Source organism: Acanthaster planci, linkage group LG05, assembly GCF_054643075.1.
Source record: "Acanthaster planci isolate LZ-2023a linkage group LG05, COTS_SCS, whole genome shotgun sequence".
Classification (NCBI taxonomy): domain Eukaryota; kingdom Metazoa; phylum Echinodermata; class Asteroidea; order Valvatida; family Acanthasteridae; genus Acanthaster; species Acanthaster planci.
Window position 1 is genome coordinate 4,263,489 of NC_141781.1, and position 16,462 is coordinate 4,279,950.

General features: G+C 42.8%; 1 protein-coding gene across 8 annotated transcripts in view; it reads right to left on the reverse strand.

The window, feature by feature from the left end:
• Positions 1-16,462, reverse strand: part of LOC110986786 (uncharacterized) — a 128,118-nt gene that overhangs the window by 107,453 nt on the left and 4,203 nt on the right. For 2 of the 8 annotated variants that reach the window (XM_022248986.2, XM_087137321.1), the window contains exons 1-4: positions 8,313-8,991; positions 6,465-6,516; positions 1,889-1,996; positions 3-1,109 (exon numbers count right to left, since the gene is read on the reverse strand). In XM_022248986.2, the coding sequence (XP_022104678.2) occupies positions 3-1,109; positions 1,889-1,996; positions 6,465-6,516; positions 8,313-8,777 (1,732 nt within the window). In that variant the 5' untranslated portion in view covers positions 8,778-8,991. Of the gene's footprint in view, positions 1-2; positions 1,110-1,888; positions 1,997-2,143; positions 2,373-6,464; positions 6,517-8,312; positions 8,992-16,462 lie in introns of those variants that run through there. The other 6 variants (XM_087137325.1, XM_087137322.1, XM_087137326.1 and 3 more) reach the window with 5 other exon arrangements.

A 16,462-nucleotide genomic window follows, 5' to 3' on the forward strand; every position in this document is an offset into this window, starting at 1 on the left:
ACCTTTTGGTCCAGCAGACCCTTCTAGACCTCTTGGCCCCTCTTGTCCTCTTTCACCTTTGTCACCTCTAGCGCCCTCTGGTCCAGTGTTCCCTCTGAGACCCTTGGGCCCCCGCAGTCCTTTATTACCTATAGTACCTCTTTCACCTTTGTCACCTCTAGCGCCCTCTGGTCCAGTGTTCCCTCTGAGACCCTTGGGCCCCCGCAGTCCTTGATTACCTATAGTACCTCTTTCACCTTTGTCACCTCTAGCGCCCTCTGGTCCAGTGTTCCCTATGAGACCCTTGGGCCCCCGCAGTCCTTTATTACCTATGGTACCTCTTTCACCTTTGTCACCTCTAGCGCCCTCTGGTCCAGTGTTCCCTTTGAGACCCTTGGGCCCCCGCAGTCCTTGATTACCTATGGTACCTTTTTCACCTTTTGCCCCTGATATACCGTTCGAGCCATGCTGTCCTTGTGGACCCGTGTTACCCTTCGGCCCTTGGGGTCCAACAATTCCTGATTCACCCTTTTGACCTGGCTCACCATGCAGACCTGGTGGTCCCGTAACTCCAGATGGCCCGCGACCCCCCTTCAGTCCTTGCGGTCCAACGTCTCCCATTACACCCGGTGGGCCAGACTCACCACGCTGACCTTTAGTTCCTGGTGGTCCTGTTACTCCAGATGGGCCTGGATTCCCCCTGGACCCTTGACGTCCAATGCCACCTATTTCACCTTTTTGCCCCGGCTCACCACGCTGACCATCGGCTCCCGGTTGACCTTTTACCCCAGTTGGCCCCAGATCACCCTTGGACCCTTGAGGTCCAACTGCTCCCACTTCACCCCTCGGGCCTGGTGCACCATTGGGACCTGGCAGTCCTCTCTCCCCATTGCAACCTTTAACCCCTTGGGTGCCTGCAGGTCCTGGGTCTCCAGCCTCGCCCTTTTGTCCCGGTTCACTAGGCGGACCCATAGGTCCAGTGTCCCCTCGGTCACCTCTCGCCCCTGGGGGCCCCTGTGGTCCCGATTCGCCCCTTTGGCCAGACAGTCCAGGGGATCCTCTGTCACCGGTTTCACCTTTGGCTCCATTATCACCGCTGTCACCCTTTTGTCCTGGTGGCCCAGTCCTCCCTGCACATTATCAATGTGCGTTAAATTTGAAGAGATGCAAATAAAGACTAAAGAAAAGGCCTATACAATAGGCCCAATTGCCATAAATCAAAATCAGGTTACATACACAAATTAAACACTAGAATGTGGCGGTTTATTCAAAACGAGTAAGTGTTTTGGGGAAAATACACATCTTTGTACATGTGCAGGCCCCTGTGAGATTGCTAAGAAAAAGTTTAAAGAAATCTTGTTCTAGTAGTGCGTCTGATGCTGTTTGAGACAGAAATATTTAACACCGCAGACAGGCACATAATTGTAATTAATTCAATTTATAAAGCACGCAGCCTTTCACTTTGCAAAACGAGTTTCACCTGGCATGAGTTTGAATCTGAAAAAGCATTTGCGTCTTCCAAATATCCCTTTAATCTTCCTACATGTTTTTATAGCCAGAGTTCCTTCAATGGAATCAAATATTGCTTGAACGCTGTGTACGTGGATATGAAACCAAGAAGTTAGAATGTACAAAAAATAGTCGTGTTGGAAAGTAGGGCGTATATCGAGCAATAATTATAAAAGGGGCCACAACTTCAAGCTAATTCAAACACCATTAGCAAATTAGACCTCATTTCCAACATTCCAAACTGTCTGAGGAGTGGCATTATTTGCTAAGCCCTACGACTTTTGTTAGCCATTTATCCGTTGGACTCGAATCAAGTCACAAAAAGTGTTAACTCGAGTAGCATAGTCAATGACTTAGGACAGCCACACACTCTGCATTACACTGGGACAAGTGTACTCACCGTCCTCCCCGCGTCTTCCCGGGTAACCCATCGGGCCCTCTTCACCCTGCTTACCTGGTGAACCTTTTGGTCCTTGACTGCCTGGTTTGCCTGCTGGACCCTGGGGTCCTAAGGGGCAAAATCAGCAAAGATTGTATCTTTATAACATTTCTCCCCGCTACTCTTGCCTAAACATGGATTGTTATACATGTATAGCACAATAACTGTGGTAGCATGCAAAATAGGCCTTTTTGCCTTTTAAAGAATTGTTCTCACAACTCTAAGTTGGACAGGGCTCTCACACCGTGTGCTCGTGTCCTCCGTCGAACCTGTCCATCAGAAGGGGATGACTGCTTTAATGTCTGCTACCTATAACAGGCAACATATGGGACGGAGGGGTACCCCCCTTACATGTCAAATCCCTACACACACTCTAGACTATTGTTATGTAACACACCCCCTAGAAGTCTGTAAAGAATTCCTGAGATTCCGATCAAACAATGACCAACACAAAGGTGGTGGTGGTGGTGGTGGTGGGGGGGTTCTCTCCGTCCCATATCTTGCTTCAAATGCTGCTACCTCCCAATGCACATTGAGGCGCAGCGGTTCGCCCATGCGCTCGGACAGGGCGCTGGGCCTGGGAAGGGCTGATGGCCTTACACAGATTTTAGTGACGGAAATACGTCACGAGGGGGGGGGGCATAGCTGACGTCGACGCGCGGAGCATTGTGGGTAAATTTTTGCGAGGCGCGCGAGCTCTCTCAATTTGGCTGTTATCAATTCGACATTTTTTCTTTTCTGCCTGATTGCTGAAAATAGTCTCACTACACTTTTAGTTCATCCAGAAGTTAGATTGATAACCAATCATTTGAAACATATTGTTGAAAGACACGTGATCGGTGATGCTTAATAAGAAGATAAATTACCGTGATTATACCAAGGCCATGTTTTTATCATGTAAGCCGACACCATGGTCTGTGTCAAAGCATTGCCATTGGCTAACCAAAACTTAAAATAACGTTTCGCTAACAGGAAGTGAGGTCATGCATAAAGTAGCCATTCACGGTGCAAAAACCATCAGCGCTTCCCGGCGCCCTATTCGGGCGCTGGAGGACGAGCGAAGCGCAGCGGGTCTGTGAAAGTAAGTCATCATCCAAAACAGTTTTTCCGTAGCTCCGCTGAGTGATTTAATTAATGTAAAGAAACACTTTAGGGCCCTCCTGGGCACCAAAGCTTGTCTAAGGGGACCCCAGCGTGAGATCCTATGCTTTAAAGAAAAATGTGTAGGGAAAACATAAGCGAGCATACTTCTCAGAGTATTTCGAGTGCCGAGTCCGTTTTCAATATGTGGGTGGAAATAGAGTCAGAATACCACTAGTCTGGCATTTTTGGTGGATGCCAAAAGGTAGACGTGGGGCCTGTCTGAGAGTGCAAAGTGCCACAGCCTAGTCACCTCGCGACTTCGGGTCCACTTAAGTGGGAATAACAGTCCGGTTGACAGGACTTCAACCATTACATTCTCGTCGCTCAGGATGTGGTTTGCTAGCACGCCCATCTCCTTTTTCATCTTGCCCACTGTTTAACACACATGCCACTTTAATCATAGAGCAAGGATGCTTTAATATAGGCGTGGCTTGAAGGACAGGGTGCATTCCTGGTGCTTTCAAGTATGACACCGAAGTTGCGTTGTCGTATCATTACCGCTCTGCCTAATGCCTGGAAGTTGCGGATGGCACTGAGTTTAACTTGAGGTTCCAGGTTATTGATGTGAGGTCACTGAGACTCCAAAGTTCTTTATGATTGCTGTCCGGAGTCCTGGGATGTGTTGAATAGTTTGTCAGCCTGGGGACAGAAGGGGTCCAGTCCTTGGGACTCTCATAGGTTTAACAGAGTCTTTAGTGTTGGGAATGCTAATAGGAAGTCATGCACAATACACATTGTCTTCTTTCCTTCGTACCGACTGTTGTTGGCTAGGCTTTTGCTCGCCGAGATGAAGTCACATTTGGGAAGAGGCTCGTGACCTGGTCAGAAGTTGTACGGCAGGCATTTTTCGAGGTACACATGTACTAAATCAAAAGGCTACCGCCATTAGTTCGCCAGAGACCTGTGACTCTTCTTTATATTGTACTGTTTGAACCTAATTTGGGCTTTTTCTATGTCTTTCCTTGACCTTGGCTTAGTCTGAAATATTTGCCCCTCCAAGCAAGCACGATGGCCATGCAACCAGTCCTCATGCTGAATAAGTTTTGACGTTCCAACAATAAAAACACTTTTACAAACCTCAGATGCGATTCCAGGCCTTTTTCTTAAGCCTTCTGCTTCCTTACCCACAACACTGTGTAACGGTACATTTATGGTTAACAAAACTTGGTGTTTTAATGCTTAACAATGGAGGTAGAAAACTTTTTTCCTCCCATGAACCCAAAAAAAATACCTTCAGACTGCACTACACTAAATACGCGCCAATATTGAAAACAGTATATGCAAAATATAGGACAGAAAGAGTGCTCTCAGGTGACTTCCAGGAAGGAATGGCCTCACGCTTTTCACTAGACTTCAGTTTTCTTTTCAATTTTATAAGGGTTGGCCGAAAATTCCTCGAATTCCCCCAAACAAGTAGCGCATCCAACTCCGACTGTATAGCCGCCCGCCGCTATGCAAAATAGGCCCACAGCAGTGCACAGGTTGGAGGTTTTGTGAACGAATACTCCGAGTTGTAAGCCGCAAGTCCCGAATTCGTGACTTGTAGCAATATCTCTATGATCTGTCCCATCTAATTATGGCACCTCTCCTTGTAAATAACCCCCGGGATGACAAAATATTGATAAGCTCGCTCGTAGAAATCTACCAATTTAGTGGAATGCACTCATAATACTTTCCCAACTTTTAAGAACAACAGATGGCGCTGTTACAGGTTTTACAAAATTTAGTATTATTTTGGAAAGTAAAGAGCAGGTTCTTTCGAATTCTGAACTTGGAAGTCCGGTTTAGTTTTAGAGTATCACTTTGCCTTCTTTTTTCGACCAACAGTGTCGGGAAATTTAGGGACTTGCTAAAAGGATCAAAACCATTCTTGAAAGTTGAAAATAAGACGGCACACGCTGTTCATAATGTCTCCATGCCTTCTTTGGTTTGAATTTTCATTCGGTCTACGCTACGCAGAGGCGGTTGAAGAGGGAACTGATCCGAAAAGAGGGGTTTTCCTACCTCTGATGGGGGGCTGTATAGGGAAGGACACTTGAGGAACTGACATACCATCAGAGTTTCCTGTGGTCAAGAGCTGATGTACCCTTACCGTGTCTCGTTGGACAAAATGGAGCTGAGTATGAATGCGACTGCCCACCGTGATCCAATGAGTCTTCCTTATATATAAATAAGTGAGGAATTGTCTTTTGTGCGATGGGGGGGGGAGCGGGTTAGCGTAGCGGTTCTTTCCTCGCTTTGCACCAATGAGGACCGGGTTCGAGTCCCAGCTTGGCCCAGGCTTTAAGTGCATTTGGTTTCCAGTCCATACTCGCTCTCGCAGGTTTTCTCCGGGTACTCCGGTTTCCTCCTGCCTCTAAAACTGCAACTTCTTCCTAACTCCGTAATTTGATGCTGATTAATAAAGTGTATGAATAAACGTACAGTTATTGGCGCAAATAGCCGGAGTTGCTGAAAGCGCCATTAAAACAAAACAACAACAACTTTTGTGCGATGTTTGTTTGTGCGATGTTTATAGCTCTGTGATCATGTGTCTTGCTGAAGTGGAGTCTTCAGCACATAGCTTTGAGCACGCCTAAATACACTACCGTGTCCGGAGCTTGTGGGGTAACTCAGGCTGAAGAAGATTTATTTCAAGCAGTGCAGACGAACAGATTTTCACATTTGGTAAGCACTCAGGATGTGCACCCCTAAAATAGTAATAAAGCCCTTGCTTGCATTCTGGTTGCTGCAGAAACGATGGAGTGCAAAAGAAAAAAAAGCTGTGCCACCGTGCACATCCATTCACATTTATCTTATTTACATTTTACATGCCATTTCACCGTGATGTATGCGCACAGAACGCTCTCCCACAGAGGCAACCCAGGGCATTTTTTTTCAGGCTTAAATAATGGTTTTTATCACCGACATTTTTATTTTGAGGAAAAATAATCACTTATACTTCGGCTTCTATCGAAACTTTAAAAAAATTCATCCCTCTCCGAAATATCATCCCAGTATCCCGCCCATAAGCAGTCCCAACCCTAATCAGCCCTATCATTAGCAGCCCTGATCAATCCGAGGTGCGCGCTAACTTCACATCGGTGATCCAGATAGGGCTCCTGAACTGTGTGAATGACTATTCACAGTGTTGCCTTGTCATTCGACGAAATTAAGTAAAGATTCGCACTTTCAGTGAAAACTTAAAATTACAAGAGTTTCAGACAACTTAACGATAGATTTAACACACATAGTGCTACGGTTTATGGTTTAGCGTTGGTATTTGTAGATATTATATTATGTTATGTTCTGACAAAGAAACACTTTGGCACATCAATGAAGTCCTAAAATCAAAATTTAAAAAAATGGATAAATGGAAAACTTAAGAAATCTCAAGAGACTGTTTCTCTCTTACCTGGTGGGCACTTGGTTATTGTTTCATTACAGAAGGCTCTTATTGTATCCATCTGCAATAAAAACACAGCAAAGAAACCCTGTTTTCTCTTTTGTATGCATTCAGATTTGTAAAACAACAACACTGTATTCTATGCACTAAAAGTGTATTTTATGATGTAGGAACACCTGACTTGTAATTATGAAGAGGAACAAAGGGATTTGAACCTGCGACCGCCAGAGCACCATAGGTCCACCGGCGCTCCCCCAACCAAGCCATCCAGCCCTTTGTTGGCGTTTCTTCCCGTTCGTCAATCTTTTAGGTCGAGGACACTAATTAGAAGCCATACACACCCGTAGTACCGTAGCCAGGGATAACACAAGAAGACAGAATGCAAGCAGCTCATCGGCGGCTTATCCAGCTTTGGTGTCGGGGAGGGGGCAAATTCAGAAGCGAATGCGGCTTCGGGCTCGTTTAACATGATGTTGGGGGGAGCAAAATATCAAAAGCCAGCTCACCCACGGTCCCGACATCCTGGCTTTTATTTCCTTGTGTTGTTTTCTTAGGATTTTTGTGTTAATATTTGATATTAAAATGAATATACTGATTACTTTCTTTTCTACTCACCTATAAGGTGTCATTTCTAAAGAAAAAAATTCGGGAGGGGGGTTCCCACCGCTACTGGATACGCCACTGAAGCAGCTCTAGTTACATGTGAGTTGCAAACATGGGAAGTGGGGAACGGGAATTGATTCGGGGCACAACTCTTGACAGGGAAGTTAACGAATAAACAATTAACAGTAGAGGGGGTCAGTTTTTAGGGCTTTTTAAAGTAAATTGGTGATTTCATCGCTTTTTCATTTCCCTTTTCCCCCTCATTTTTTGGCTTTTTTATTTTTATTTTTCAATGGCTACAAAGAATGGCTACATGCATTGTTTGGCATGCACAGGGTTTATCCACAACGAACACAGGGCCAGGGATCCCCTCGTTTTTTCTGTTTCTCAGTATAACGCAATCTACATTTAGAATTTGCATCTTGGCATGAACAGAAAAAAAGCCCTTTAAGCTTGTTTTAGTTGAACTCTGAATATTTATTTGAACAGATAAAATCAGAGAAAACGCGGCTTGGTCTTGCTTTCATAGGATAACTTTTCCCTTGAACGGCTGTTCCAGATTTCCAAGGTGTACTAAACAATGTGTGCTAACTCGTCATGCAACGAATGCGTATAACATCTGTTACATTGTACAAAAAAAATGTGCGTCTTCTTCCGTAATTTCGGTTCCTAATTTCTTTCTTCCCCCTTTAAGAATTTGAACGGTATTTAGGTGGCAATGTGAATTTTGAATTTTCTTCTAGATTTTGTAGTTGTTACGATGCCCCTTAATACAGTTCACCTACACTCTTAAAACAACCTGATTTTCCTAGTTGTTCAAAATTGACTACGGATTCAGTCAAACACCTACGCTGACGTTGGCAAATCAAGCTTTCTGACAAGATTCCTATTCGATGCCTTTTGAGACATCAATGAACTGACTGAAAAAATCAAATCAGATTGACTAATTTGCAGTTGCACCCAGCTGACCCTGAAGAGCCACTCAAATTTTACTGAATTCTAGTCAGATTTGACTGATCCTTTTTAGAGTGTATCACTGTTGTGAAATAAAGTCGTAAATTTATTTTTGTGTGCGGTTGCATAGTGATGCACGTGACTTCACGTCTTTTAAAAAGGCCTTTTCGTCAGTGATTTCGCTACTGAATAGTCCTGAAGTGTGCCACAAAGTTCCGGCTCTATTGGAAACGTTGACCGTTAACCCCCGCATCAAACTCAGTTTCGCGGGGGGGGGTGTAATAAACCGTGTTCACTTACCGAAATGGTAATAGGTAGTCTTGCGCAGGCCTCAATGGACGAGACCAAGATAGTGCTGGTACCCTCGTTCTGAAAGGTGAATCTTCGCACCCTGTTCTGCCCCCGTTGGTCACCTGTCTCTGGTTCGACCGGTGCCGTCAGCTCCAACTCGGCCCGTACTTGGCTTTTGTTGTGATGATGACGATGATGTTGATGCTCCACCACCGGGGCTCCATCCCGCTCAGGATGCGCAGGGCCCCGCGCCGAGTGACTCTTGGAGCCCTTCCGCGGCCGCACAGTGATGTTAAACAGCGTCTCACCGTCCGGACACGAGCATTTCTGGCCCAACTCGGTTCTCAGCTGCGTCATAAAGACGTAGGTGACCGCAAAACAGGTTACTGAGAAAGCGGTTAATAGTATCAATCCAAAGTAGAGGATTTTGAAATGGAGCGTGTGGGTACACGCATCGCTTTTGTCCGTTGTCATGTTCAGTAACGAGTAAAGTTCTCTAATGATTGCGTGCCACTACACAGTACTTGCTGTATGTCCAATGAATGTGTAACAAATGCTCAACGCACTTTTGTGCGTGAGGGTTGATGACCTCACTCAAACTTCCAACCAATCCGGTTCGATCGTAAGTGTGACGCCACTTCAGTTTAAACCACGCCCACTGCACATGTATATAGAGTTTTGAACCATGAAACCGGTGGTTAATGCGCAACTTGACTGTTCATCCAATGGGAGTTTGTAATTCGGGATGCGCGCGTGTATGACGTGGTCACGAACCTGATAGTTAACTGCAGCAGTTAATAGTAGTTAATAGGCAGCAGGTGCAGGGCATCTACAAGCCTTCACTGGTAGTTTTGTTTCAAGGGTGATTTTTCTAAGCTGGCTTTTAACAAAACGATATCTCTTCTTTCAACTATATTACTTACATGACAAAAGCAGGATTATATCAAACGAAGACAGGAAAAACACTGGCGTTCCCCAGTGCACTAGGGATGCATTACTTGAAGCATGTAATTTTCGTGTCACGGTGTTTTTCATAAGCGGACATCATATTCAATAATTCCTTTAAAAAATTATAGCGTGCAGCCCTGTATGAAAGTCGAGATTTATTTCCTTTAAAACTTGTCTCCCGAAACGCAATGTTTAAAGTTAAAGAGGGGGAATTATAGGCGACAGTTATGAACTGGCTTACGTAAAGAATTTCCAGACAAACAGGAACTAAATGTACACGCACAGTGATCGTGAACCCTCCTCATGCACCTGACCTGGATACGGATCACACCATGTTCGATGTACTCTTCCTGGGGCAAAGCACAGAAAGAGCTGAATACACCACTTATTGTAGGACAAGATATGTCATGATTTATCACATTGGAGGCAGCCAGGGAAGACTTTACTTCAGGAATTTCGGACGATTATAACTGTCACTTCTTAACACCAGGAAGTTGGGAATAAAATAAGCGAGATACAGATAAGGCTTACAAACTTTCGAAATCATCGCAAACATCACAGTGTTTCGCATCATTCAAAACAAAACAGGATCTGACTTTCATACTTTCAATTCCTCTTGATATTAAAACAGTCACTTAAAGAAGAACGCAGACTGAAAGTGAAAGGTCACGGATCACTCGGCCAGCTTCCAGAACCCTCGCACGGCCCGGGGATTTTACATGGGGCCCCCCGATCACGTTCTATAATTTTGGAATTTGATTTCTGAAACCACTCACACACACACAAAAAAAAACTCATGTCGGAATTTTATCTTTATGTTCTTCAAGTAATATTGTGGAAAAGTTACCTGGAGATGGGTAAACATTTCAAGAATTTCATTCGCAATCTTTCACTTCCGGTATTTCTTGTGACCTGATGCTCTTCTTGTCAGCAAAGCTTTGATTAAGCCTTTTCATGAATGCAGATTATTCTTTTAAGTTCACTTTTTAAAATTCTAAACCGCTGAATTTAGGATGGCTCCTGTTATAATTTCAGTTCACATAAAGACTACACTACCTTTATTTTGTCTTAACTTTTTATCTACGTACAATTACACAGAGTTGCACTGATCGTGATGTGTTTTAGATTTTGGGTGGCGGGAGATCACATTTGTGCAAGTTATTTCTCGGGCACTTTGTTCAGTTTTCACTTAATATTCAAGTAAAGATTTCACTTTGAAAAAAAAAGGTGTTCGACTCTGTTTATAGAGAGAGAATGTAGAAAGTTACAGCGGGTAATGAAATTCTGTCTAAGATAATTAGAGCAGTTTGCAGCAGTTTGTAAGCAGTTTTGTATTACATAAGATAATTAGACTTCAAGTCTTAAAGGTGGTGTATGATAGCAGCGAATGTGCTGTAGATTAAGGTGAGAGGTCAGAGTACTCTCAAGTAACAACTGGAGTAAAACAAGATTAATGTCTGAATTAATTTTCTTGATGGTGGCAGACTGCTTGATTGTGAAAAATACAACGGAGGTAGCAGAACCCGATGGAAGGTTATGCCAAAGTTAGGAGACCTCGACGAAGCTGATGACAGTGCAATTGTGTCATTAAGACTAGGCCTACATTGTATACAATATAAAATGCAAACTAGAGTCACGAAACTGAATGCTTTTTCTGCAAGGGCTGGATTAAAAATTAACGCCAGGCCTTGAGATTGAAGTATTGAGAATCAACAGTAAATCAAATGACAGAACAGTGTCAGGCGGTCAGCAGCTAATGAGGTTCATAAGTATACATACCCAAGTGCAAATGTTTCTAACAAAAGCGGAGGAGAAGACATGGGTGGTAGGATATGCAAAGTAAGAGTTGTGTTTTTGAAAATCAAGCAAATATGGAATTCAAGTAAATTCACATTGCATGTCAAATTAAGACTATACAAATCACTAGTGCTGTCTGTTCTAATTGAACTGAACATGGAAAATAAATGAGGGAGACGGGAAGAAGTTGGACACATTCCTGTTAAAATACCTAAGAAGGATATGCAAAATTAGATGGCCGCCTGCTATTTTTAATCACGACATACTGAAGTTATACAGGAGGAAACAAAAGCAAGGGGTGGAAATGGCCCAAAAAGAGAGTCGGCTGGCCAAAGACAACAGGACGACGCACCGGAGGCCTTGGAGCGAAGCCAAATGTGGCAAAAGACACTCTTGACAAAGAGCCTTAAACTGTATAGGCAGTGGCATAGCGAAGGATTTTCTTTTGGGGGTGTGCCAGAGTATTTTGCCGACTTGTTCGCCAACTTCATGTCGTGTAACATTCGCAAAGTGATCCGCGGTACGCTACATTTTATGCTTCAGGGGAAATGCTAAGGGCCGACGTATGTCGTTTACTAATTTTGGATTCATTTGCCGACTGAAGCTCTATTTGCCGACTGGAATTAATTATTGGGGGGAGGGTGTCGCACCCCCCCACACACACACCTCAGTCGCTATAGGCCGAAAAGGACTAGTGAGATGCAGAAGTGAAATATTTTACAAAGGTCCCTTAAAAAAAAAACAACTAAGGAGGTGATCTTTAATTCTCGGTGGGGGTACCGAGGCCCGTGAATTAATCCCCATTAATATTAATAACTGCATCGCAGAAGGGTCAAACAATAAATTATAAGTATCTTGGAACAATGGTGGACGAGAAATTAAACTGGAATAGCAACAGCGAACTGTGTAGTAAATTTAATCAACACGTGTATTTCATGCAGAAATCGAAGCAGTTGATGTTGACCGGATTACTTTGCGTTTATTTTATGAGTCTGTGGTTCACAGTATCACAGCAGAATAAGACAAGGAGTGAATGGGTAAGAAAACCGCTCGGCGAATTATAGGTTTACATTTGCAATGCCTGGATGTACGGGTTAAAACCCAAACGGCTGCTAAGTGTAATAATGAAATAATCTGAGCCATCCACTTCTGTTTTTTAACGGTACCAGACTCCAAAAACCAAACGCTCAATCTCTTGTTCCCAACTCATTTACCTGTTTAACCCCTCAACCACGCGGTAAACAACATTATATACATGCAAGGGGGGGGAGTCGTTTGGTTTAGGGTTCTGATTTCGTCTTAATCTATAATATAATAGAGTTATTAATGGTATTTAATTAACTTTATCCTATTAAAAATTTATGGTTAAAATGCCATATGTTTTATGGTGTTGTTTTTATGTCCGATTTTAGTGAGTGAATTGCTGAATGGAACACACTATCCGTATTTTTGTAATGTAAACACAATAAATACGAGTTTGAACTTTCAGATGTAATTTTGTTTAAGATGTAAATAAATGAAGAGTAATTGCAAATTCTACCTTTTTCACCTTAGTTATTTTCTCTGTTTCAAGGGTTCAGTATGCGCCTTATTAGAGGCATTACTTCAAGGCTCTGTACAAACAGAAAAACAGAAAGATCACACATTCACCCGTGTAGTCTTCACAAGTTAACGAGATAAAGAATTCCCAGTCGATCAGCCTTACTACGAAACGAAGTGTGAGTATTTTTGGCCCGAGCTCAAAACAAATCGGGGCGGATAGAAAAGCAGGATATGGACAGGGGGAAATGGGACACCATAACAACTGAAATACTGCGTATTGTAGTAAGAGAGAATTTGCCACACTCCTTACAGCGTACTGTAGTAAGTATCAAGCATCTAGCGTTTGACAAATTGCACTGTGACGGATTGATACTTGTATGTTGAAACCAAGTGTTGTGTGGTTGCCTTTACCTAGTTTGGCAGGAAAATAGCAATACCTCAATGCAGTGGCGTAAGTTTGTACCAGAAATTGGGAGGATGGGGGACGGTGAATTGTGAGGGGATGACTTGCCTGGCAATGGAAATTGGTAAAGCTGCCTTGGGGGTGTGGAATTAAGTCAAACTACTTTTTTGACTTCCTTTTTCGTACTTTGAAATCTGCCTCAGTCTACAAACTCAATGCTTGCTTTGTAGAATTCTCAATGTTCTCACAAAATATCGAAGGTAAACTCACCATCGAAATAAAAACGGGGAAACATGAAGGCTACAAAATGAAAACTGAGGGCGGGGAGCAATCTTATGAAACCAGAACATGAAGGCGATACCAGTTTTGCATTTGAGCGCATAGCGATATAGGCTAACATATTCCTGAAAAAAAAAACCGTGGTAGAATGCGATTCGCTGTGGATTTTTCCATTGCCTTGGGATTCCCTGACAATCTGCTTTGAGTTAAAAACACTTCTTTCCTCGGTGGGAAAGAGCTATGTTGGTCTCCAGTTTCTTGGTAGTGACCATTTTATGTGACCTCCGTGGTAGTGACCGCAAGCGATTTTTTTTAAACACGATAAGAAAACTCCACTTGAATAAGGGGGTGTAATTGTGGCACTGGGAAATTGTTTCTTTCAAAGGGAAGTAAAGTCCGACATTTCATCAGAGGAAGTGTCCACCAGGAGTGAAAACTAGTCTCCTCTCAAGACTGGCAATAAAACCATTTTTTCAAAGGAAAGTACTCGATAAGTATCACCAGAAAGAATCGATATGTAACAATTCTAAAAAAAAATACACGCTGACCGCGACACTTGCATTTCATAGGGTTTTACGAAACGGGGCTAGAGGACAGGATGGGGCTAAGTTTTTCTTTATTTTGAAATAACAGGCTTGGGCGACTTTGACGAAGTCCGAGGCTTCCAACCCTGCAGATACTCTTACACAGTCAGCTCTGATATCAGGCCGCAGCCAAGGCCGTTTTCCAATACTCAACTTCGTCTCTGTCTCAGCCTTCGTTCCCAAAACCAATCCCCGATTGTGGGCCTGAATTAAGCGTTTAAATTACATTGAATTACTGTAATTTTTGGCTCTCGTACATCTTATTTGATGTTCTGTGGCACCATTAGACTAATTACTGAGCTTACAGCTTTAAAGTCAGCTAGTACAAAAAACAGTCGAAGCCTGAGACGGAGCCGAAGTTGAGTATTGGAAAACGACCATATTATTCATGACTGGATTTGTAGCGCCCTCTGTTGGGCTCGGGAGCAAAAATAAGAAGCAATATTTCTTTGGCTTGATTTTTCCCTGGTAAATAAAATTGTTCTCCTTTGGAAACGTGTTTCCCTTCTGAGCAAAATGGGTCGATATTTTCATGATGTAACAAAAAAAAAGTGAGAATGGCATTTATTTTCTATGTTCTCTACGTTTTTCGAAAAATTGCAGAAACCGTAAGTAGGACAGGAGGCGGTTGGTTGCCATTTACACTTTTCAAAAGATCTTACAAATGAAGACGATACCCAGATCACCAATCATCTTTTCTGTTTTCATTTCAGTTTGTACGTTCTAGGCGTTTCTCACACCATAGCACTGACCGAACATACACAAAAATCATATTCCTTGGTTTAACTGTCAAAATGCCTTTTTTTTCTGTCAGAGCAGTTTCCTGCAGTGTCCACACGGGAAATGTATATAGACGTGGTTATTTTGGAACATTTTCCCTCCAATTTCAAACCCTTTCCTAGCTTACCTTGCTTGAAGCACAGATAGAGCAGAGAATTGAAAAAAAGTGCTTTTGGCCATGAGAAAACCCTTTTTTTCCCTGTGCTCTGACGATCACAAAAGGGTAAAATGTATTACCTTTCCTTTTGTTTGCCTGCCAAATAAAATCCTGGGCTTTTTTTTCTGACCCGTCACGATAACGTGATTGACGCTTTTGACTGACATATCCACCAAAATAAAAAAAAGCTATTTGATTTTTCTTCCTCTGGACTGCAAAATTTTACTGAAGCAATCTCTTATTCCTGATGTCCGGTCTGTGTACACACTACTCAGTATTTGTTCGATAGGTGGAAAAACCGGTATGATGAGATTAAGGACTAAGTGAATTTGCTGTACTTTTGTCTCGTTAGGGGGCCTGTGTTCAATCGAGGCTTGGTCGAGGGAAAAATGCCCGAGGCTTTTCCTAGTTTTCTGAGATGCGGGACCTAGGAAAGTAGAAAAGTACTTTGGAACTGTACAAAGTCCGAGAAATGATTACAATTTTGACGGACATGTACAAGTACTTCACTGTACCTTTACAGCGTTAGTTTTGAGAGGCCAAATCTCTTTTATATGCATTTTTCAGTTGTTCTCCAGTGTCGTAAGTATTGGTTAATTTTGAATGTGGGGTAATTTGACTGGTCACATGACCACTGTGGAAAGCTTTGAGTGGTTGCACTTGGAAAACTACTGCGCGGAAAAAAATTGGCTTTCAGTAAGCTCAGCCCAATTACTTTGAAATGCAGTTCCTATGCGTGGAACTCGAAGAGGGTGGGGCTTTTTTCCTATCGGCCTAAAAAGTCTGATGACATCAGTGCACTAGTAGTATTACAAATAGACAAGTTGCATGCGAGTTCTAGTGCAGCATTTTAAACTGAAAAGCGTGACAAGAGATTAATTTTATGCTTTGATTCCAAACACCCTGCAAGTGTCGTAAATTTGTGCCGGAAATTGGGGGATAGAAATGCAGAATTGTGTGTTTGTCACGGGGGGGGGTTGACTTCCCCGGTCATGGAAATTTGAAGAGCGGGAAGGGGGTGTTTACAGCGCATGACACTGTTTAGGGGGCGATGTTCAGGATACAGATTTACATCTGTAATAGGTATTAAATTTATGCAGAATCTTACACCAGAATGGCATATTTATGGCTGTTTCGTTGTTCTTCCTTTCTGAGTGATTTCGGTTGTTAGGAAGTCCGAAATACTTTTCACAGTCAGCTTTAACCTTTTTTTTCTCGCGATGAAAAAGTGTGTGTGGGTATACAACCCCATCCCCAGGACTTACTCCCATGCACCCTGTGTTTCATATTCTATGCATGTAATTGTGTGGAGAGCATAATATAATTGTTTGGAAATGCAGAACCTACAGAGACCACCTGAAGTATTGCCGATTATCAGCTATCAAAAGGTTTTCAACTAAACCATCTGTACATTCTTTAGTGTCGGTATTTTAATTACAACTACAAATCGTCGTAATCAATAATGTCTATCTTTACCTTTTTCTATTCGAAGGTTCACAGATTGCTCTTTATTAAGCTATTGGGCCCGATATTGAACCAACCGATCTTACATTTGTTTTATGTCTGGAAATGTGTAGAGTTTAACATCTTTCTGAAAATAAAATGCATACAAATTTTGCCTTCTGCCAAACAAGCTTGTGAAGATGTGTACGCTTTAGTTTTTTCAGAT